Source organism: Osmerus mordax, chromosome 10 (genome assembly GCF_038355195.1).
Source record: "Osmerus mordax isolate fOsmMor3 chromosome 10, fOsmMor3.pri, whole genome shotgun sequence".
Lineage (NCBI taxonomy): Eukaryota > Metazoa > Chordata > Actinopteri > Osmeriformes > Osmeridae > Osmerus > Osmerus mordax.
Genome location: NC_090059.1, coordinates 9,776,534 through 9,799,201, shown reverse-complemented (window position 1 = coordinate 9,799,201; position 22,668 = coordinate 9,776,534). Strand labels below are relative to the sequence as shown.

General features: G+C 49.0%; 1 protein-coding gene across 1 annotated transcript; it reads right to left on the bottom strand.

Annotated features, from left to right (window-relative positions):
- Positions 1-3,899: 3,899 nt before the first annotated feature.
- On the bottom strand, positions 3,900-14,641 carry med1 (mediator complex subunit 1). The gene is made up of 17 exons (XM_067245490.1): positions 14,521-14,641; positions 13,628-13,734; positions 13,417-13,495; positions 13,164-13,218; positions 12,907-13,039; positions 12,382-12,410; positions 12,080-12,151; positions 11,685-11,759; positions 11,414-11,577; positions 11,109-11,220; positions 10,436-10,560; positions 10,044-10,159; positions 9,509-9,710; positions 9,221-9,316; positions 9,005-9,110; positions 5,710-8,660; positions 3,900-5,658 (listed from the first exon to the last, which is right to left on the bottom strand). Exons 1-17 carry the CDS (start codon positions 14,639-14,641, stop codon positions 4,637-4,639), a joined length of 5,565 nt encoding a protein of 1,854 aa, XP_067101591.1. The 3' UTR covers positions 3,900-4,636.
- Between the last annotated feature and the right edge of the window lie 8,027 nt (positions 14,642-22,668).

Below are 22,668 nucleotides of genomic sequence, written 5' to 3'. Positions count from 1 at the left end.
CGACACTCAGCTGAAAATACCTCTGCACTTTCTCCCCTCTCCCCTCCATTCCTCTGCCATAAAGCCTAACTAACTGGCAAATGACTCTGCCCCCAATGACTTCTTATCTAAGCCAATAGCTGAGTGTGTTAGTTATTTCCGTGCCATCTAGTTCATCAGGAGTGAAAGGCTATAGACACAGCACCACATATGGAAGGCTGTCAGCAGAATTTATTAAACTAATTTCATGGCTGAGGAAATACAACACCCGGAGTAGACCTTTCTGACAGCCATTCCTGTAAACCTCTCAGTGTCGCATTACACTTCTGTTGAAACTTTCCGTTTATAGCAATGCACTGTATGTGTCTCACAGGGATTTAGGCCGACACAAAACACATTAGCTTGACATTTATCGCCTTGTCAGCACAGATTGTTTACCTGGTACCTAATAAGAAGCCATATCTCCAAACAACTTGAGCTTTAATTTCCAACACAAGTTCAAAAATCCCTTCTGGAACCTGAGACGAACTTTCAGATCCTGCTCCCTTTTCCTTATCTCTGGCCTTAAATACTGCAGCTATCTAAGTCACACTTAATCCTTCTCTTAATGATAACTAAGGAGCGGAACTAGAACATCGAAATCGCAGGCTGAGAATTAAAGAATCTCTCTGTTGGCTTTCAGCCAGGCCTTTGCGGTGTTCGGTGCTGGGACTGACTGGCGGGGGGGGGGGGGGGGGGGGGGGGGGTGAGACACGGGTCACAAGAAGCTATAGCGACCGTGGTTTTATAAGATGGTTAGCTGGAGAGAAAGAGACAAATCGAGCAACAGAAGGAGAGAGAGAGGGAGAGAGACAGAGAGACAGAGAGAAAGAGAGAGAGAGAGAGAGAGAGAGGGAGAGAGAGAGAGAGAGAGAGAGAGAGAGAGAGAGAGAGAGAGGGAGAGAGAGAGAGAGAGAGAGAGAGAGAGAGAGAGAGAGAGAGAGAGAGAGAGAGAGAGGCTTATGGAAGCTCTGGCAGGACAGAGCAGCTGGAAGGCCCCAGGCAGCAGCTCTCACAGGGGGGGACGGCAGGAGATTTAGAAAAAGAGATGAAGAAGCAGAAAGAATGGTTTCCATGTTTTCTGAAAACAGGAAATATAAAACAGGTGGACAAGAGAGAAGAAAGGACGTCATTTGAGCAAGTGCAAATTGGAAATAAATTGTGGAAATGTGAGAGACTAGAGAAAATGGGACAAGATAAACACATCTGACGAGCAAGATGGAGGGAAGCATAGCAGAGGATAACTGAAATAAAGGAGTCAAACATGGAGACGTTCCAAAGAATAGGATCAAGTGTGAGCCAGGAAACTGGGTTAGCAAGGTGGGCGGGATGATGGTGAAAATGGATGAACAGGAGAAATGAGGGATCAGCAGTTTATGAAGGTCGACAGAGAACTGTAAGTCAAGAATCGAAAGAGGGAGAGAAAAGGAAAGAGAGAAGGAAAGAGAGAGAGAGAGAGAGAGAGAGGGAGAGAAGGAAAGAGAGAGAGAGGAGGAGAGAGAGAGGAGAGGGAGGAGGAGAGAGAGAAAGGAGGAGAGAGAGAGAGAGAGAGAGAGAGAGAGAGAGAGAGAGAGAGAGAGAGAGAGAGAGAGAGAGAGAGATGGAGAGTTGCAGAGCATGCTATCTCAGGCTTTCCTTTATCTTACTGACATTTGACAGATGGGGAAAAATGGGTGACACAAATGAGCACCTCGGCTGACACTGAGTGGTGAGGCCACTGAAATACATTCTCTGTGTATCGGTGAGTGTCAGTTAGTCTACTGACTGAACATAAGAGAGGGAGAGATGATAGGTATCATCACTTTGAGAATATCTGTTACCACCATTGTAAGTTAGGCAACGTGCGTGTCTGTATGAAATAGGGTCTGTAGGAAATTCATTAACCCTGATTAATTAATTCTTGATTATTATTTGAACTGGCAAAATGCTTCCTGACATGAAGACCATTACTTTATTTTGCCAGGGGGCAACTTTCCTTCTAAGTATTTTCACAGCTGACGACAACTGACATTGGACAGCTAGACACCCTTTATCTAGGGTGCTACTCCTTCACAGGCCGTTTCTCGCCAGCAAACACATCCCTTTAACGCTGTTGACCCTGAAACACACAGACCGTGCCTAAATAATGCATTGCATCTCCAAAACAACCCCTCCGGTTGTTCAGCGCGTGCGTGTGTGAGTGTGGCTGTGGAAGAATGCAAACGCCACAGCTGGCTTGGGAAAGCATGTGTCACTTGAGCTGAGGGCCATCTTGCGATGGAGCGACTGACTCGATGGCGCAGTGTTGCAGTGCACAGTGGGAGTTCGCCTGCCTGAGTCAGCACAGCAGAAACCGACACCGGCCAAGTAGCTCATCAGAGGTACCAGCAAGTCATCAAGGCAGAGTAAAGGCTCTGGCTACAGGTCACAGGTGAAGAGAGTCTCCGAGCCAGGTGTCTATTAAGACGCTGGGAGGTAGCCAGGAGATAGTGCCGGACGCCATCACTCTCATTTGAGCTATATGTCTTAGTGGCATCATCTCATATCCTCTCACCATCCCTCCCTGTTTTCAGATCAGCACAAATGAAGGAGAGAACCTGAGTAGAGGAATCCAATTAAAATGGCCGAACCGCCACTCAGAAGATACAATCCATATCTTTAACATGCAGGCTTCTGTCCAAGACCGCCATTATGAACGCACGTGACCCTATACACATTAATCCCCAGCTCTGTCCCTTTCCGAAAGTGTTAGTAAGAGTACATGTGTGGAATGGATTTGAAACGAAAACACAATAGACTTTGATTGAGCGCTAGTCAATGTCACAGCTAAATGAGCAGTGAGTGGGTAGAGGCCAGTCAAAAGGGCGTGCTGCAACATTGCAGGAGGTGGCGTACGTACTACCAAGCCCCACAGGAGGGGGCGCTGTGCTCCCACCCCATCCACCTCCTTCTCCCCAGTCCTGCGAGGAACAAGAACGACCAGGTTCCGTATACGGCGTCGTCATGTGCACGAGAGAACCATGGCCGACCATGTCAGCTCCACGCACAGCATCTCTCCGCTCAGAGGATTTGATCGCTCCACACCATGTATTGCCGTCTGATGGCATTGTGAAAGTCAACTTCGGGGTGGGGAGATTTCTGTACGCAAACATAAATCAAGGTTGACGTAAAAAGAGGGGCGTTTTTTTTACCCTGCGTTATACGTCAATGTACAAAAGTGACACGATGGGTACTTAATCTTTCCACATTCCTTCAGGTTGACATACTAACATTTACTTCTGGCTTCTTAATAAGGGTGTTCACACACATGCTGATAAGCCCTACTTTTTAAATGTATAATTGCATAATAATAACTTTGCATTTAATAAATAAGAAGTCAACTAACTGTAACCAACCCATTCTATGTCCCGAATAAAAGAAATGGTGTTTTACAGTCTCCTTAGATCTTTCTTTGTTTACATTTTAATTGCCTTGTCCCCTCTTCTCTCTGTTTTGTGTACAGGCATGAACAATCTTTTAACCCCTAATCATCACCACAGGGATTCCATCCTGGAGGGACAAACATTTGTTTCCTCCACTAATGAGGACTACAGTGTAGCTCATTGCTGACATCTACTGTGCAGTTTATGTAACAACATGTCTCTTGAATTGGCCCTGATCTATGGAGAGATGGCAGGCCAACGGTCTGATTAGATCTTAAACACCGTATTAAGAGATGTTTCTTTTTGTTAGAACTGCAGATTTTTGGCCTTCAATGTTCCACTCTGGCCAGTTGCTGATGAACCAATTCTGAATTTAGTTATTGTAAGCAATCAGAAATTGACCCTGCTTTAAATATCATTAGCACACAAGCCAACACGAGTTAAATAAAATAAATGATCACAACAAATACTTGGCATGGAAATATTTTATATTCATACATCTCTATGCTAAAAATAAGCACAGGGGTTTATGTACTTATATAGCATAAAATCACTGATATCTACACAAACCTGCCCCGTAAACATGTTAAGTGGTATCAAAACCTATGATCCCCCATCACATGGCACAAAATCAAGGCATTTTACTGTACAATAAGATGTTAGAAACCTTTTGATAATACTTCATAAAACAAATGTCATAGTTCTTTATAAAACCACTGGAAAATACCCCACCCACCCAGGAGAAATGATTTACATTTAGTCATTTGCAAACTCCAATTAAAGTATGCCTGATCATCTTTACCTTAAAACTTAAACGCTGACTTACAATATCATTAAGACCATAAGAGAAAGAGAGGGGGAAAAAAGTCTGGTATCACACAGCAGATGAAATAAAATGCCACATGTTGATGATGTTATTGAAACATTTGTAGGCAAAATTTGATGTCAAAGGGTGAACAAATTGGATTCAGATCATGTGCTAGAGCACCCACAGTGTACGACCAACTTGTGTATCAGTAATGCACGCAAACTAACAAAAACACATATTCTGCTTAAAAGAAATCGACCAATGTTTGAATTTTGAACACAGTAAAGTCATTTGGTACTTGCATCCTCCATCCTTTTAACTTCAGGCAACTTCAAAGTCTTAGCCGGGGCAGATATCGCATGCATAACGAGAGATTCTTTGTTGGTGAGAAACATGTCTACTTTGAGGGTTAAAGGTTGCCCGTGAGGGCAGAGTCCATGAGGTCGTCGTCTTCATTTCGCATGTAGACAGGACTGGGTCTCAAGGGGCGGTCCGACCCCATCATGGACATCGACGAATCAGAAGCCGAGATGGGAGACCTCGACCAACTGTCGGCTTTCATCGGATGCGACGTCGGGCCCATGGACATGGAGGATTTCTTCTTCTCCTTCTCCCTCTCTCGCTCCCTCTCTCTGTCTCTCTCTCGTTCCCTTTCCTTCTGTTTCTTCTTCTCCTTCTTATGCTTCTTGTGTCTCTCCCCGGAGCTGAGGGGCACGGAGCTCATGTAGTCCTGCGGCGGGAGGGGCCGCATGCTCTGGTCGTCGTCCGAGCTCGGACTGTTCTGGTGGGACTTCTCCGCCACCGAGCTGCTCCCCGACTCGCTCTCGCTGTCGTGGTTGAGCGGCACGTACCCCGGGGAGCGGCTGTGGCTGGGAGACGAGCGGTCGTGCTTGGGGGTGGAGCCGCTGAACAGCGGCGACGCTTTGAGGCCCGAGTGCTGGGGGCGCGTCGACTCGCCGCCGGAACCTTCCCCGGGTTTCTGGAGCGTCACCTTGGCCTTGATGCTCGGGGAGGCGCTGTCCGGTTTGCTGATGATGATCTTTGCCACGCCCGTGCTGCACACCGCGCCCGTCTTGGGGTCGATCATCTTCTTCTCCCCGCTGTTGCCCCCCGAAACGGACACTTTGGCCTTGCCCTCTTTGTCCATCTTGTCCCGTTTGCTGAGGTACTCCCCGCTTTGCGACGACATGACATGCTTCGAGGAGGGGCCGAGGTTTGGAGGCCCGCCCCCCGCCCCGCCCGGGGGCGGAGCGCCACCCCCGCCGCCCCCCCCGCTGACAGGGGGGCCGCCTTCGCAACCCTCCTCTGAGCCCCCGGTGCCGCTGCCCACACTCTTGAGCTTGTCTATGACGGCGATCAGGGAGGGTTTCTTGTTGCGACTGGGAGACTTGCCCTTGGCATTGGGGTTGTTTGCATTGTTTTGTCCACCACCTCCTCCACCACCACCCCCTCCTCCTCCCCCTCCACTCCCTCCTCCTCCACCTCCGCCACTCCCTCCTCCTCCTCCTCCCCCTCCACCCCCACTACCTCCACCTCCCCCCCCACCCCCTCCTCCTCCACCACCACCACCACCATACTGAGACTGGGAGCCTCCTGAAAAGGCCATGTTGCCAGAGGACGAGCTTGACGAGGACGTGGAAGAGGAGGAGCCAGAGGAGGAGCCGCCCCCCATGGGTTTCTGGGAGCCCATTCCACCCCCTCCTCCGGAGGAGGACTTGGACCCCCCTGATCCGCCGCCCCCGGAGCCCATTGGGGATTTGGCCTTGGAAGAGGGCGGCGTCCCTGGAACCTGCGACTGCTGCATCTTCATGGGGGACGACAGCTTGTCGGAGCCCCCGGAGCGAGAATGCGAGGGCGAGATGTTGGGCTTGATGCTGGGATTCATGAGGGACCCGGGGGGCTTCCCCCCCTGGGGCTTGATCTTGTTCCCGCTTCCCACGCCACCTCCACTGCTTCCGGACCCAGAGAGGCCATGTTTGGTGATGGGGGAGGAGCCCGGCTTGCCGACACCCATTCCCTGAGATGAGCTTTTGGACTGCGAGAGTCCACCTCCAACCCCTCCACCGCCCCCCACACTCCCAGGCTTGGAGCTGCCACTGTGGCCCATGGAGCCCTCCTTGCTCTTCATCTTCCCAGAGGAAGAGGAGGAGTGGGAGTGGTGGCTCTTGCTGCCGCCCATGCCTCCCGCGCCTCCGGCTCCGCTCCCTGCAGAGCTGCTGGAGGTGTATCCCCCGTGGGACAACGTCTTCCCCCCGGTTATGGTCCCTTTGGGGATCTGGATGGTAATTTTGGGGATGGGTGGCGTGGCGCCTCCAGGTGGGGTCTGGGAGCGCCCCGAGCTACCGGGGGACTTGGACCCCCCTCCGCCCATGCTGCCCCCGGACCCCGAGCCCACGCTGGGCGGGGTGTAAGGCCGCCCCCCTGAGCTGTGAGAAGGGGACTTCCCGTCCGGGTCGAGCTTCTTGCGTTTGGGGGGCTTCCCCTCTTTGGACTTGCCCTCGCTGGAGGGGGTGCGGCTTCGCTTGACCTGCTTCCCCTCAGAGGACAGTCCTCCGCCCATCATCCCCAGCCCCGCGCTGCTCCCGCTGCCGATACCGATGTCGTCCTTAGCCCTCATCATCCCCTGCTGCTGCTGCTGCTGCTTGGCTTTCGTCTCGCCGCTCTTGAAGTCACTTCCAGCCCCCCCCATGCCCATCATGAGGGGGCTCTGCCCGTCCCCCGCCAGGGAGGAGTGGGCATCCCCCAGATCCGGGGCCTGACCCAGCAGAGGCTTGCCCCCTCCGCCGCTCCCGCCGAACACCATGTCGAAAGGGTCTTTGAGCGACGGGTCGGGGGTGCTCTGGCCGTGGGGGGTGGGGTTCTGGGGGGTGCCCGAGGGCGTGTTCTGCTGGCTGCTCCCCCCGAAGCCTTTGACAAGGTCCATGTCTCCGTCGGCGCTCGGGGAGCTGTCCTCGAAGTAGGCCTGCGGGAAGCCGTGGCTGGACGCCAGCAGCTCGGGGTTGAAGTCCACCGCGTCGGGGAAGAAGTTGGTGGACGACGTGTCGCTGTTGGGCGTGGCGGCCGTGGCCGCCGCCTCGGCGATGAGGTCGGCGGCGTCCGTGAAGGGGTTCTCGTTGCTGTTGGCGTTGAAGATGTCCGCCTCGAACACGGCGCTGCCCTGGCCCGAGCTGGACGAGTCGCGGATGGGCGTGCCCAGGGCGCCCCCTTCGTCGCCCCCGCTGCCCATGTGGTGCTGCCCGTGCCCTCCGCTCCCGCCGCCGCCCTTGCCCGTCTGCTCAGGCAGATCCGACAGGATCTCCGTGATGTCGGCCCCGATGCTGTCCGAGCTGGACAGGCGGACGTCCCGCATGCGAGGAGGTTGCGGCGCCTGCTGCTGGGACTGGACGTGCGACTGCGCGTGATAGGACACCCCGGGCCCGGAGGGCGGCGTCCCGCACTGGCTGGGCGCCGGGGTGATGTTGTGGGGCGTGTCCAGGCCGTCGCCCGGCAGGTTGACGTCAAAGATGGGGTTCTGGGAGGTGTCCACATCCATGGAGAAGAGCTCGCGGTGGAAGTCGTCCTCGTGGCTGGACGGGTGCTGGTGATGGTGCTGCATGGACGACTGCTGCTGCTTCCCACCCATACCACCACCACCACCACCTCCGCCGCCGCCCCCAGACATGACCCCACCCTTCTCCGTCCCCCGCGGGCGCTTCTTCTTTCCCTTGGTGCCGCCCCCAGGGCAGGTGCCCCCCCCCATGCCGTCCGTGCGAGGCGAACCCGACGACGAATTCTGCCTCTCCAGGGGGCTGGACCCGTACAGTACTGCGAAGTCTTGGGCGGGGTTATCTTTCAGCAGGTTCATCAACATGGGATGGTTCTTGGTGTTGCTGGCCGGTGATGATGTCGGGGGCGGAGTTTGGGGAAGCTGGGAGCCGGACGAGGCATTCTGAGGGCCGGGACTTGAACCCACGCTGCCTGTGATCTGCAACAAGCTTGTCAGTATGGGATTCTGGGTCACTTTGCTGAAATCGTCTGAGTGACCTTGCTGCTGTTGTTGTTGTTGCTGTTGTTGCTGTTGTTGTTGTTGCTGCTGCTGTTGCTGTTGAAGCTGTTGCTGATTGGCTGCCCCACCCTGAGGCATGCACTCTCCGCCTTGCCCTTGACTGCGACCCATCCCATACAGCGAACTGATTGGCCCAGGGAAGGCGCCACCAGGGCCGCCACTGGTGCCGCCGGTTGGCGTGTTGCCTCCGCTCATCCCAGGGAGCCCCATGGGATTGCTTCCATCTGCGCCTGTGGCCATGCTGTAGCTGGGGCTGCCAGCAGGGGGCAGGTTCTTCTTCACCATGATCTCCACCGTCTCGGCTATGAGCGAGAGGGCTGGCGTGTCCGCCTGGATGGTCTCGGCCTTCCTCCGGATGGCCCGCATGGTCACTGGGATGGACATGCACCTGGGGAGGGCAGAGGAAAGGCAGGATGGTGTCAGATGAAGGAAAAATCGAAGATTACGGCTGATTAAATTAAAGAGGTCTTGAGCTGATTACAGTTTAAGCTGTTTATTTCTAATAGTGCCACAAATCACTTAGTGGCTCTGTGTCCAGTTAAACACGTCTCCCAGCTTCAACTAAAAAAGTTTTAATATTAAGTAGAATTTTTTTTTAAATGCTGGAACCTATAGGGACCTGGTGTCTTCCTAAACATGCAGTACTTTGTACCACCCTTGCTTATTTGAGACGATCATCTGCTACATCATAGCATCAAGAGGAGCCTACTGAGGGGAAAAGTCGACACCCACCTCTGAACCACTTTAGTGATAAAATCGTCGGTGCAGATCAAGGCGTCTGATAGGCCCTTGTAGAGCTTGCAGGACACCTGCCTGGAGTCTATCACCTCCATCACCACTGCAGCAACGAGGGAGAGGGAGGAAGACATTCCAGAGTAGGTTAGCTGAGAACAAACAAGTGAAAAGGCACGTATGTGGGTTGGCGTGAGTGCCGGGCAGGATGCTCACCACAGACGAGAGACTCGTTGACAGGGTGCTGGAAGGACACGCTGAAGCTGGAGTCTGTCAGGGGACACACCTCAAACTGGAGTATACCCGGGGTTTCTGAAACAAGCACAGATGAGCAAAAACTTTCATCGTTTGACACTTATTTAAGTCGAGAGATCGAACGAATAAAGTGAGGGTGATCCAATCAGGACAGGTGAAAACGTCTCCGTAACCAATCACATCAGTAAAATGCTCTTGCTGCTCTTGCTCCCGGACTCGTTTCTCGCCATCGCAGCCAGCCCCACTCACCCTCCTTGATGAAGGTGCGTTTGACGCAACTGCCGATCAGCGTGTTGTAGGCCGCCTGGTGTCGAATGACGTCCAGCAGGGCCGGCACCTGGGCCGGGTGGCGGAAGGGGATCTTGGAGACCAGCGCCCCCTGCAGGGAGCGCCCATCCTGCACCGGGGCGTCGCCGTTCAGGAAGTAGCAGTGCTGCTGGTCAGGTAGCGACTGCGGCGAGAGAGAACACGTTCGGAGGATATAGCTAACCGTCTTTGGATCTAATAAACATGTCTGACTATCCGTCAGTGCTGTCTGTTGTCTGTATTCCTTTTGGGTTCCTTTTCTCCACTGCGACGGACCAATCACACCGATCGAACAGCTTTTACATGAGAGAGCCGGCCTCAACGGTCAGAATCAGAGGGGAGGTAGAGGTGGGATGGAGAACAGGTGTATGTAACACTGGTTATCCTATCAGGAAGTGGTTCCCTCGGCCCTACTCGTGATTCCTGGACCTGGCTCCTGTTCCTGTCTAACGCTGGCCTGGAGTGAGGAGTTACTCACGGCATAGAAGCGCATGTGGTGCGTGGGTGGAGGGCTTCCCTCCTCCTGCAGGTGGCTCTGGATGATGAGTTCGTAGAGGTTGGCCAGCGTGGGGGGAGCCTCAAACACAGGGATCCCTGGAGAGGGGAGAGGGGAGTTAGAACAGCCTGGCCCTTTCTCTGTTCTGGTCCTCGGGACCCCCTGCCCCGCATGGTTCAGATGTTATATCTATCTATAACATGCAGGATAGGGGGTCTTGAGGACCGGGATTGAGAAAGGCTGAGTTAGCAGGTCACATCTCACACACACTGGTGTGCACTGGTGACACACAATTGGGGGCAGACAAACACACTGGTGTACAAGCAGTAACACACGCAAATCTACACACACACACACCACGCTTTACATCTCACCTGTAGCATTGCCCATTCTCTGGATAAAGGACAGGGAGAAGGGCATCGGCTGGTTCATCTTCAGGAAGAAGCAGGCAGGCAGGTCCACACAGTTGGAGTTGGTGACTGAGGAGAAAGATGGGGTTCTAAAGCACACACACACACACACACACACACACACACACACACACACATTATAGAGGTTAAAACATTCGTTGTTGTTGTTACACATTGATGAAAGACGTTTCAGACCCTGTTGTGTGCGTGTGTGTGTGTGTGTGTGAGTGCTCCAGTTTCTAGTTTGGTACTGAATTAGCCCCCAGAGAGTTTATAACAACGATTTAGCAAAATAAAAGGGTAATTACCTATATCTGTGAATAATTTTTCATGTGCTTGGGAATACTGTCCCGCCACATGTAATGCATAAATAATTTCCCCTGACTTAGTTACTTTTCATACTTTATATTCTTTATGCATCTGATTCGCTTATTTATTTAATTGCTGCTACAGTACATTGTTGACTTAAACCTCATCCTATGCGTTTCATTGTCAAGATGACGTAAACACTCTGTATATTTGATAAATAGAACACTTAGACAAGTACTCCCTTTATACCAGAGGTACCATCTGTATCCACAACACAGAGGCAGTGGAGAAGCAGCTCAGTCAGGTGGGTCTGTCGAGTGGTACTCACCCCTTGTTGTCTACTGGGTGGGATCCAGTGATGAGGGGGGCGATGGGGAGCTTGTAGACAGAGGAAGTTCCTTCTACTGTTACGGAGACACTGACGCCCAGAGAACGAGGCACTGTGCAGAGCAGGGGCATGAAGCATGATCTGTGAGCGCTCTGATGGGGATGATGCGTTCTTTCAAACGGAAGAATTCTGAATTTGTTTGCTTGATTCGTTCTTATCAAACCCAGCGAGCCTGTTTCCTTCAGTCAATTCAACTCCGATCATAATCGGAGACAGCGGGTGTGATTCACCGTCGGTCCTCTCACCGTTTGTATCTGTGAAGTTGAGCTGTGTTCCGGTTCCTTCCTCGAACACGTCATAGGGAGACACGTAGCACTGCAGAGAAACAAGATGGCCGCCGCTCCTGGCCGTCAGCAGGCCCACGCTGCCATGGATGATGGTCTCCACCGTGTTTGCGTTTGTGGCTAACCTGCAACACGTACAACTATTGTTGTTACTGTGGTCAACAACAAAACTAGGTTTTGGGAAAAAACACTGAAATTGCCTCTAGAACTTGCCGTTGGGTCGGGACCTTACCTGAACATGTGCATCATCTTGGTCAGATCCAGTTCCAGAGATTGCAGGGCCAGGTACATTTTGGTTTTCAGTTTACTAGACAGGAACAGAATAATTGTTTTTTTTAACAAAGTAATGCACAGTACACTTCCAAATGTATATAACACATAATTAAGAAAAGCTAAGACAGTGCTGCTACTGTGATTATGATGATTTAAGGTGATTACTCATCGTTTACATTAATAAACATACAATACTAAACTAAAAACGTATTTATTTAACAGTGGAATTTGCTTTCACACTCGTTTGAGGTTTACATTATTATCAAGACGTTGCACCTCTATCTGCTGGATCAAACACCTCAAAGATAAACATCTGACAAACCGAAAAGGGATTTAATGACATCAGGAACTTACTTATCTCCTGGAAGCTTGTACAGGTTGACCAGACCTTTGAGGTGTTTAGAAAATTCTTCAAAGTTCTTTTCCCTGTATGAGGCATGTGAGAGTGGTTGGCAGAAAGTCAGGGTGATGTTAATTAAGTAGCCATGGCATAAGCAGCTTTGCAAAGGTAAACTCCCCCATCTGATGTGTTTACATCTCTCTGCATTGTACTATTTTTGGATAGCTACATGTATCATTGGTAATAATCAATGACGTAAGCAAGTGAAACGTGCATGTACTGTATGAACACATGATGATTCATTATGTTCTCTCACCTGAGGTGCTGAATCAGCTCTGGACAGCTCTAAAATAACAGAAAAATATCAAATGGAATCAGTAATCAGCACCTTCTTTACATGTGGGGAGTCAGTTGGCTGAGCGGTGAGGGAGTCGGGCTAGTAATCCGAAGGTTGCCAGTTCGATTCCCGGTCTTGCCAACTGACGTTGTGTCCTTGGGCAAGGCACTTCACCCTACTTGCCTCAGGGGAATGTCCCTGTACTTACTGTAAGTCGCTCTGGATAAGAGCGTCTGCTAAATGACTAAATGTAAATGTAAATGTAACATGTCATTCGGATAAAATGCGAAATGACTGTGCAAAGTAGAACAAAACAGAAACAGCGACGTTTATATCAAAAAACTGTAGAGCACACTGACCAACAACGCAACCAAACCAAACCAAACCAAAAGAAAGCCTCGTCTGGCAGACCTTATGCGGGAAATGGACTAAGGACACATCTAATACACAAATTTCAAACATCCTAACTACCACATTGACCTCATCTCTCTCTGTTGTACTGACCGCTGGGTTCTCCCCATGATGGGCCACCTTGACGTCCACCAGCTGACCAGCCGTGTCCAGCTGCACCTCCACATAGAACATGTCTGAGGTGATGTAACACTCGGTCCCTGAGGGACTGAGGTGGGAGCCCAGCCTGGGGAGGGGAGGGCCGTTAGGTCAAGTCTTTAGCGAAGTCTCCACTGGAGAAGGAAAGACAGAGGGAGGGATGGGGGGGGGGGGGGGAGAAAGAGAGAGAGCTAGAAAGAGAGAGAACTTACAGGTTTTGCCGGGCGATGGACTCCAGGCGATCGGTCATAGAGGGCAGAGAGGACACTAGCACAGGGAAGGAGGCATCAAATAACCAAGCATGTCAAAGAGCCGCAACGTTAAATAAACCAACCTTTTGAGCTTCATGACCACAAGCTCAATTGGAACTATCAACACATTTCTGTATTTTACGTTTTGTTTATTTTCCCCTGCTGTTTCAAAAGGAGACTACCATCTCCTATACCTCACATCTGATTGTCTCACCTTTCAGTGCTTTCTGCAGTGTCTCCAGGCAGGTAAGAAGGAGCTGGTGTCCTGCAGCATTCATCACACCACGTTTCTCCTGCAACAGAAAAAAAGAATGAGAGAGAGAGAAGGGGGGGGGGGGGGGGTAAAGAGGGGGACAAGGAAATTATAAAAGTGGGTCATTGTCAGTCTTTTCCACTCAACACGATATCTGGGCTCTCAGTCTTACCATTGCCTGGCGCACAACCTTGCTGGTCTCCTGCCATGTTCGTGAAGCGTTATGCTTGGCATGGAGCCTCTCCAGGAGCCCATTCACACGACCCTGCTTCTCTGCTTCTGAAAGTACCAGCCCACAACAAACTCAACATCTAGCTACTTACAGCTTTAGGAATATCAGCTATACCGGTGTCTTTAACCCTGGTCCTCGGGGTCCACTGTCCTGCATGTTTGAGATGTTTCCCTCTTCAAACACACCTGATTCAAATCAATGTTCGCTATCAAGCTTCTGCAGAGCTCGATAGAGACCAATTCATTTGAAATCAGGAGTGTTGGAGCAGGGAAACATGATCTCAAACATGCAGGACAGTGGACCCTGAGGAACTCAGGGTTGAAAACCACTGAGCTATACGACCGTGCACTAGCCCATATTGCCTGTTACTGGTCTCCGTTTCTTCAGAATGTCGACATGTCATTAGAAAGGCTATACACCATCTAAACAAGTGGCTAGAAACACGTTTAAAAGTTCTACAGTCCGACTGGAATTGTATAAAGGATGGTTGCTTCAAATTCCAACTTTGTAGCTTAGCTTCGCTAGTATAGCTTTAGTTCGTTGCTCGAAACAAGCTAGTCAGCTGACGTTAACTAGTTATATATATATATGAATTGCTAGTAACAAACTTAGATAGCTGCTGTACCATTATAATAAAAGATAAATAGAAAGATAGCCTGACTTTGACGAGCATCCCAGATCTCAAACTGAAAGTGTTGTGTCTACAGTGCTAATACATTAGATTAGCAAACTAGCTTACGCTGCTGTTGTGAGTGACTGGCCTGGCTATCACCACGATACTTGAACGCAGAGTTTGACCAACGAAGCTCTACTTGCACAAATGATAGACTAACCTGTTCCTTCTTCACACTTTCCCCGATCTCCAAGCAGCGGGGCCCCTGCAGACTGAACCGAGTGAGAAAGTTCTCTTGCTGGACTACTGCCCTGCAGAGATACCCCTGAAACCGCCGCCATCTTCGCTATTCTTCCCCGCTTTCCACCCGGGCTTCCGTAGTAAGACGGACACGAGTCCCTCTCAGACCCCGTTCCCAGGTCAGTTTGAAACAATCAAAAACACGTCTCGACTTTTGTAGCTACTATTTCCAAAACTGACTTCAAATCAGTTATTATGATTTACACTTAAACGATGAAGGTGTTTAGTCTGGGTTGAGATTGCACGCTGCTGTAGTATATATTTATTTATGTATTGAAATAAATTTAAAATAAGCATTTGTTGGTTCAGTCGTGCAATTTTTTTATTCTAATGATTCAATATTTGTATCGGCATAACCAGATGTCAGAAATCACTAGATGAGGACACTAGAGGGCCACATTGAATCTAATTTGTGCCGAATTTATACGTTGCATTGTATTTTTTTATTTTTCATAATTTTCAATACTTTGAAAACAACTAATTAGGCTATTTGGTACAAAGTGTGCAGTACAATGTTTGTGTAATGTTTTTTCTAGGATTAAAGTTCATTGGGTCTTATGGTCCACCGTTGCTAACGCTGGAGTTGTGATGTTGCGAAATGTGATGTATCAATTTAACCTGCGGATGTGAGCTACTGTTTTAGTTTAGTTTAGCTTTATGGAAGCCAGTAACATACACTTTAAAGTTGATCTATCAGATTAAGCAACATTTACATTCAGAAATTGCAAATATATCCACCCGGGCTTTCCACACTTGAGTCAAGACACACTGTGAAATAGTTATTTATCCAAAGGCATTACCTAAGCGAAATTAGCACGCAAACAATTTTTTTCCCGTGTAAATAAGGTGTTGCTCATTTAATGTAATAAACGAAGTGGTTATTTTTAACCATATTTACTGGAATGCAACTAAGAGTGCAAAGCAAATAGGCTACTGTTATCAAACCAGATCCATGATCTCACAAGCTTACAGAAAAAATACAATGCACACACATTCAAACACACACACACACACATACACACACACACACACACACACACAAACACCTGAGACTTTCTGGACAGCTGAGCCCACAGCAGTGAGTGGTCTCTGGAGGGATTTTCCCACCAACCATTATGACCTGTGTAGGGTACCTGAGTGTCTATTTGTATACGGGCAACTGTGTGTGTGTGTGTGTGTGTTCAGTTATATATGTGAATGTGAATTAATAGATTGTGCCTCTGTTAGTGTATGTGTATGCATAATAGTATACATTTGTGTGCATGAAATGGAAATCGGTCATATCCGCTTTACAGAACATTAAATCCTAGACACTTTATAAAATATGATTGTTTTTACAAATAGAAAGAATGAAAAGCAACTGAACTGGGCCCACGCACACACACACACACGCACACACACACACACACACAAACACACACAAACACACACTTCCACAAAGATAGCCAGACAGAGACTGAACAGATTGGGACAGTCAGAGACAGGAGACAGAAGCACAGACAGACATGAGAAAAGAAGGGAGGTGCCGCCATGTAATTGATGTGCCCACCAGGAGCCATAGCTGGCTGGCTGGCTGGCAGGCAGGGGTGAGGGGGGAGGGGGGAGAGATGGGCACCGATGCCAAGACAGCAGCGGGATAAAGGGAGGCCTGGGCCTTGGGGAGTCGGGCGCTGCACATGGGCAGACTCTAGCGGGGCTGAATCCGTGCCCATCAATCAGGGGGTAGTTCACCCTGCCATGCCAACCGGGACCCCCCTCTGTGCCGAGGTTGGGGGTGGCACAGGGGGTAAGGTTGGCACAGTTGGTAAGCCTTTCCTAAACCTTCCTAGGCGGTGTATCACTGCCACCTCAGCTTTGGAATTAAGCATGGGCAGGGGAGGCAGTGCGGTAGAGGAAGCGGCTACTGGACGCCATTTTGAGAGCGCGTCAGGTTTGTTGTTGATGTTTGTCTCTGTACTATTCACACTGTTGGAAATGGAGATCGGATGGAACCGTGATAACGTTGCTTACGTTGAGAACCTATTCAGGTCGCTAAGTGTTTTGAGAAGCATGAGTCCGCACATTCCTTATGTTTTTTTCTGGTGGACTTGCTGTCTATTGCATCATGTGCTTTATAGAAATGATGAAGGGCACTGTAGTAAATAACTGAATGTTATTCTTTAAATGAATGGTTGTTCACATACACACACATACAAATAGATAAGTCATACTGCTTTACAAACTATTTGTTGACAGAGAATCATTTGTTAATAGTTTATTAGTTTAAAACAGATCGTCGTGAAGTGTGCTCTTTAAAATGAAAGGTTGGAGACACTTATTGTGAAGTATCACAACTTCATGTTGTCTGTTTAAGGTCATTCATCCTGGGAGATGGAGGACAATATGAAAAACTGATGCAAGGATATAGCCCCCGTTTATGTGGCATCCAGTGTGTTGTGAATGTGCAAATGCTTCTGGGAAGACAAGCTGGGTGTGTGAAAAGGGGAGGGGTACGAGAGTGTGAGTGTGTGTCTGTGTGTGTTTGGGTGTGTAAGACAGAGAGATAGAAAGAGAGAGAGAGAAAGAGAGAGAGATAGAGAGATAGAATGAGAGAGAGAGAAGAGCGAGAGATAGAGAGATAGAATGAGAGGACGGGGGGGCCCTATAGGACCATTTGTGATGAGGCTCATTTGCACAACGGCACTTAATTGGCTACAACAATTAATTAATGTGTTGGAAAGTTGGCACAAAAAGTTCATTTAAGAGGGTTTTAATAAGCAATTAGGGAGAAATAACCAGTGAGGTATGGAAACTAGAGAGAAGCATGGCAAACTCAATGAAAACCTCAACTGTAGGCTGTTGGAGGTTTTAAGTTTGTCGTTTCAACATCCAAATTTGAATGTGTATTTCAAACAATGGTTGATGTGACTATGAATGGTGGAGTTAAACTTTCCTCAACAAACTTTGTCACCAATTTCCTTTGTGACCCAGCTTTCCGCACTCAGCAACTCTAGACCTTCCAAAAATTACCTTGTCTTGTTGCTGTCCCCCACCCTCACTCTCTCTCTCCCCCTCTCACCCTCTGCCTCTCTCTCTCTCTCTCTTTCTCCCTCCCTCCCTCTCTCCGTATGAAATATCGCATGACTAATGAGTGGAGCAGGTTGAAATCCTGGGGAAGATGTCCTTGGAAGACGAATGCATTTTCAGCAGAATAATTAACTTAATTAACAAATTCACATGCATATTCATCAGCCTATTAATGTCTGCTCCGCGCGGCTTGATGAGCAGTGGGGTAATAACCATCTCATTTGCATAGCGCGTTCACACGGCTCTCCATTTAAAGAAGAAGGAGAGAAATGCAGGAGGAGCACCGAAAAAGGCAACAAAAAGCAAACAGGCAAGGAACCCAGCGGGACAGTGAGGAGGTGAAGGAGCGACACGGAATGACACAGCCTCATACAAAAGACCGGCACCAATGACGGATGGGTGACATTAGGAGGGATGGTCCACATGAGCTTGAACAGATTGACTCAGACGCGTTTCTCTCTCTCTCTCTCTCTCTCTCTCTCTCTCTCTCTCTCTCTCTCTCTCTCTCTCTCTCTCTCTCTCTCTCTCTCTCTCTCTCTCTCTCTCTCTCTCTCTCTCTCTCTCCATCTCCTTACCCGTTCTCCCTGTCTCTTTCTCTCTCACCCATTCTCTGTCTCTCTCTCTCTCCCCCCCCCTCCCCTCCCACGACTCCCACTCATCTTCACTCACTGTCTTGTCTCTTTAATTTTCGCTCCCCTGCTTCCTTCATCATTCTATTTTCTTCCCTCCCGTCTCTGAGTCTCCCTCTGTCTCATATTCTCCCTCTCTTTCTTCCTTTTAATTTGTCCTCCAGAATGAGCTATATCATTCCTGATATGTAGGATAGAAAATGTATGGCTAATGATTGGAGACTTTTTAAATATACTCTCACTCTCTCTCTTCTCTTCCGCTCTCCTTCTTCCCCGTCTCCCTCTCTCCCCTCTCGCTCTCTTTCTCCCTCTCTCTCTCTCCTTTCCTCTGTCTCTCTACCTCTATCTCTCCATCTCTCTCTGGGGACTTTTCTTGGCATTACTCCACTCTTTTTTTCTTTCCTTTTGGCAGACTGCTGCTGCGTCTGCCACGGCTGCTGTCTGCACACAACCTGGCCCCCCTAGCAACGCCACCTCTCCTTCACACTCGACTCCTGAAGACACACACACACAGAGATAGAGAGAGAGAGAGACGCACATAAATACACACAGGCACAGACACACGCACATGGAAACACACAAGCACACGCACAGAAACACACAGTAAGACACAGGTCTCTGTAACACGCAGATAAACACATGCCAGAGATCACAACAGTACCACTCTCTCTACACACTCACAAATGACATACACCTGCATGCACACACACACACACACACACAAACACCATCATAACAGATGTCCGATATAAGCGCATGGCATTAATATTCACAATACACACGCATCTACCCACAGAATACCTGACGAGTCATTCTTGGCTAAACACATGCATGCAATGTATTCTGTACACCCTTCCACAGTAATACAGAGTATACTAGTAGCACGTCCTGTACATACAAACACACATTCACACACCGTCCCTGCATCTGGGCTGATGGTGTGGCTGGAGGCGTGTGTGTGGTGTGGTGATGGCGAGCGAGCAGGGAAGCAGCAATTGAGATATAGAGCATTAGCTGGTGTCAGGAGGAAATTAAAGGCCAGATCACTTTCTTAATCAGAGCACAAGCACTGTGTTAGAGGAATTAGGTCGACAGCTGCTGAGTGCTCTCTCTCTCTCTCTCTCTCTCTCTCTCTCTCTCCTTTCTCTCTCTCACACACTCATGTTCTCCCTTCATCTCTCTCTTCCACTCACTCACCATCTCTCCCTTACTGTCGCCCCACTTTTTGCTCTTACTCTTCTCCCCCTCTGTCAGTTTCTCACCATCTCTCTCCTCCTTCCTTGTCAGATACTTTATTGCATCGATCCTCACCCATTTACCTCAGACTTCATGCAAGTCTCGCTACAATCCCCAATGATCCCAGATATCCTAGATACCTTCACTGTCTCTTTCTCCCTCCCTCTCTCTCTCTCTTTTTCTTTCCTTCCCTCTCTTTCCCTCTCATTTTTTCCTTGTGCCAGACCTCAACTTTGGCCACCTGTCAACACCAATAAACTTGCTTCCCTTTACTCGATTATCACATACACACACACACACATATATATATATACACACACACATATATCTGCATATGCAAACACATTTAGTCCTAGCACACACCCACACACACAGTAAAACAGCAACAATCTCTCTCTCTGTACATAGCTTTCAGGTGAACTGCAACAATCCCAAATAATCCAACTTGCTGATCAAACTGATTGTTTTACCAACGCGCATGTCGCAGACCAGCACAATAGGAGAGCGGTGAGGATGACAACCTAAAGGAGGGTGGAGGAGAAGATAGAGGGGAGGTTTTGGTCCTGTCCCAAGTGCTCGGTAGTACCACCCATGGCTGATGGATGAGCTGTCAGTTCTTAGCCCTTCGCACCAACCTGAGATGAATGGACAAACAGCAGTATCCCTCACTCGCTCTATTTATCATCCTCTCTTTATTTCATACTTTCCATTTTTCTCCCTCTCTCTTTTCTATCTCACTGTTTTCACACTCTCATTCCTCTCTCTCTCTCTCTCTCTTTTATTCTCTCTCTCTCTTTCTTCTTGTCGTTCTCACAATATCCCGCCAGCTTTCTCACACTATGTCTAAATCATATTTTTCTGGAAGTTTCTCTCAGTAGTTTCCTTTCTCTCCTCTTATCTCTAACCAAATGAAGACAGGATTTGTTATCAAGGTTGGGGTCAATTCCTTATTATTCAGCCAATTGAGCAAGTCAATTCCAGTTCACTTGCTTTATTGTTTGCATTTAAATGATATGACCTCAATTCTTGTTTGCAATACAGGGTCTGTTTAAACCATTTAACACCAAATTTGAACATTTGAACATTTGGTGTACATTTCTTTTGGTATACATTATTGAATGGGTGCCTTTCTTGGCACATAGTTAATCGATGATTACACATACACACACACACACACACACACACACACACACACACAAAGGCATTCGGATATCTCGACTTTCAGATCAGAAAGTCAATTATTTCACAGGACACACAACAGTCAATCCATGAATGTATTTCTATTTTGTGTTGGGTGTTACTAGCCACACATAAGGCCTACGTCTTTACATTTTCAATTAACAGTAAATAACAGCAATGACAAGTACATATTGCATACACTCTACATTACTCTTTTCCACATTAGGACCACACTATTCCCATTCTCTGAGGGAAAGACAGGTTTGAAAACATTTAATCAGCCTTTTGGCATGGCTTCACTTTTACCCCCAAGGTTTTGGGAAAGGATTTTAAAGACTTCATCCCTATTAGGGCTCTCCAGATTAAACATTCATGAGAGATGTCCACAGACCACATGTATGTAGTCCTTTCAGGATGAGCAAATCTGTTTTGTATCTAGGGTAAGTAGTACATTGACACAATAATTCAAGCTAAGTCACAAGGTAGTAGCTGAACCTGAAATCATACATGGTTTGATTCTGTGTGTGCGTGCGTGTGTGTGTGCGTGCGTGCATGCATGCAGTACTGCATGCGTGCGCATGTATGAACGTGTGTTTGGAAGCGCATAACACCACATTTAATCTGCACAAATACATCTACAGCATACATGTGCCCATGCAAACATTCATGAAAGTGTGCAAGGGTTGTGTTTCATTTGTCTTTGTCTTCGTGCTTGCGGCCATGTCTGCGCGTGCATGCGGACTGGCTGTACATGTTTCGCAAAGGCAGCATGTATGTTTAGGTGGATGCGTGTGCGCGTCTCTCGCTCTCTGCCCTCCCTGCCCGTGTGCGCTGGCGGGGGTATCGGAGATGAAGTGATCCGCGCTAAAGCCTCCTGTTTGGTGGCGCCCAGAGCCGGGCTGGAGCGGTGGCTTATGGGTAGGCTGCCGCGGAGAGGCAGAGGAGTTTGGGGAAGGGAAGGGGGGAGGGAGGGGGCAGCAGATGGCACGCCACGCTGCGAGGGCCGTCGGCTGGCATCGATGGGGGGGAGGGTGTGTGTGTGTGTGTGTGTGTGTGTGGGGTGGGGGGGGGGGGTGGGGGGCAGATAAATGGGGGAGGGGGGGCACTTTTCCCCATAGTGCCAGCAGGCAGGAGAGGGTGGAGGAGGTGGGGGCTAGGTGTGTGTGTGTATGCGTGTGTGTTTAGGGGGGATGCTCAAAAGCTAATTTCTCATGGTGAGAGGTGAGAGTCATTATTGCCCCAATCCTCTATCCAACATGGGGTGAGTTTTCTGGCTTTGAAATATGAGAGCTGTGAATAATGCTATGCTTCAAAAACAAACTACTGTTTTATCTCCATATAGGGATGCAATTACTCTCTTCACTGCCCAATTGTTCTGTTGTACTAACTGAATGGTTTTAATAAATAACCCTCTAGCAAAATGACCATATGTGTGAAGAATTCAGCAACATTCTTTGATTTCTTGGAGCGTGGTCAAGGCTGTATTTCATGTGCAGAAAATGAGCACAGCCAAAACTGCAAAATTGAAAATTAGCCTTAACATCCTTACAGAGCCTCCCCCCTCACTAAACTCTCTCTCTCTCACACACACACACACACACACACACACACGCACACACTCACACTCCCCCTATCCCATTCACCCATCAACACACACAACAACACACACACCCCAACCCCCAATTAAAGTGCTTGCCTGCAAACCCACCAGCATCCTACAACAGTATACTGCTTGCCTCACCGAACAGATGTTGTGGAATTTAAGATGCAAAAGCCCCCCACCCCCACACCTCACCCCTCCCGTCGATCCTTCAAAACCCCCCATCTCCCCCAACCCCCTCCTTTCTTCAACCCACCCTCCCCTTCCCACCTCCTCCTTCTCCCCCCGCCCTACCCCACCTTTCCCCACCCCTCACCCCCAAACCCCTCCTTCTCCCCCGTAGCCATCTCCCCCCCCC

What these genes read in the sequence shown, in the direction of transcription:
- med1 (XM_067245490.1), bottom strand. Translation starts at nt 14,641, where the DNA reads ATGGCGGCGGTTTCAGGGGTATCTCTGCAGGGCAGTAGTCCAGCAAGA. An exon ending in TCCATCGCCCGGCAAAACCT is followed by an intron (nt 13,040 to 13,163) that starts GTAAGTTCTCTC and finishes TCCCCTCCCCAG; the next exon opens with GCTGGGCTCCCACCTCAGTC. An exon ending in CACCCAGTAGACAACAAGGG is followed by an intron (nt 10,561 to 11,108) that starts GTGAGTACCACT and finishes TGTGTGCTTTAG; the next exon opens with AACCCCATCTTTCTCCTCAG.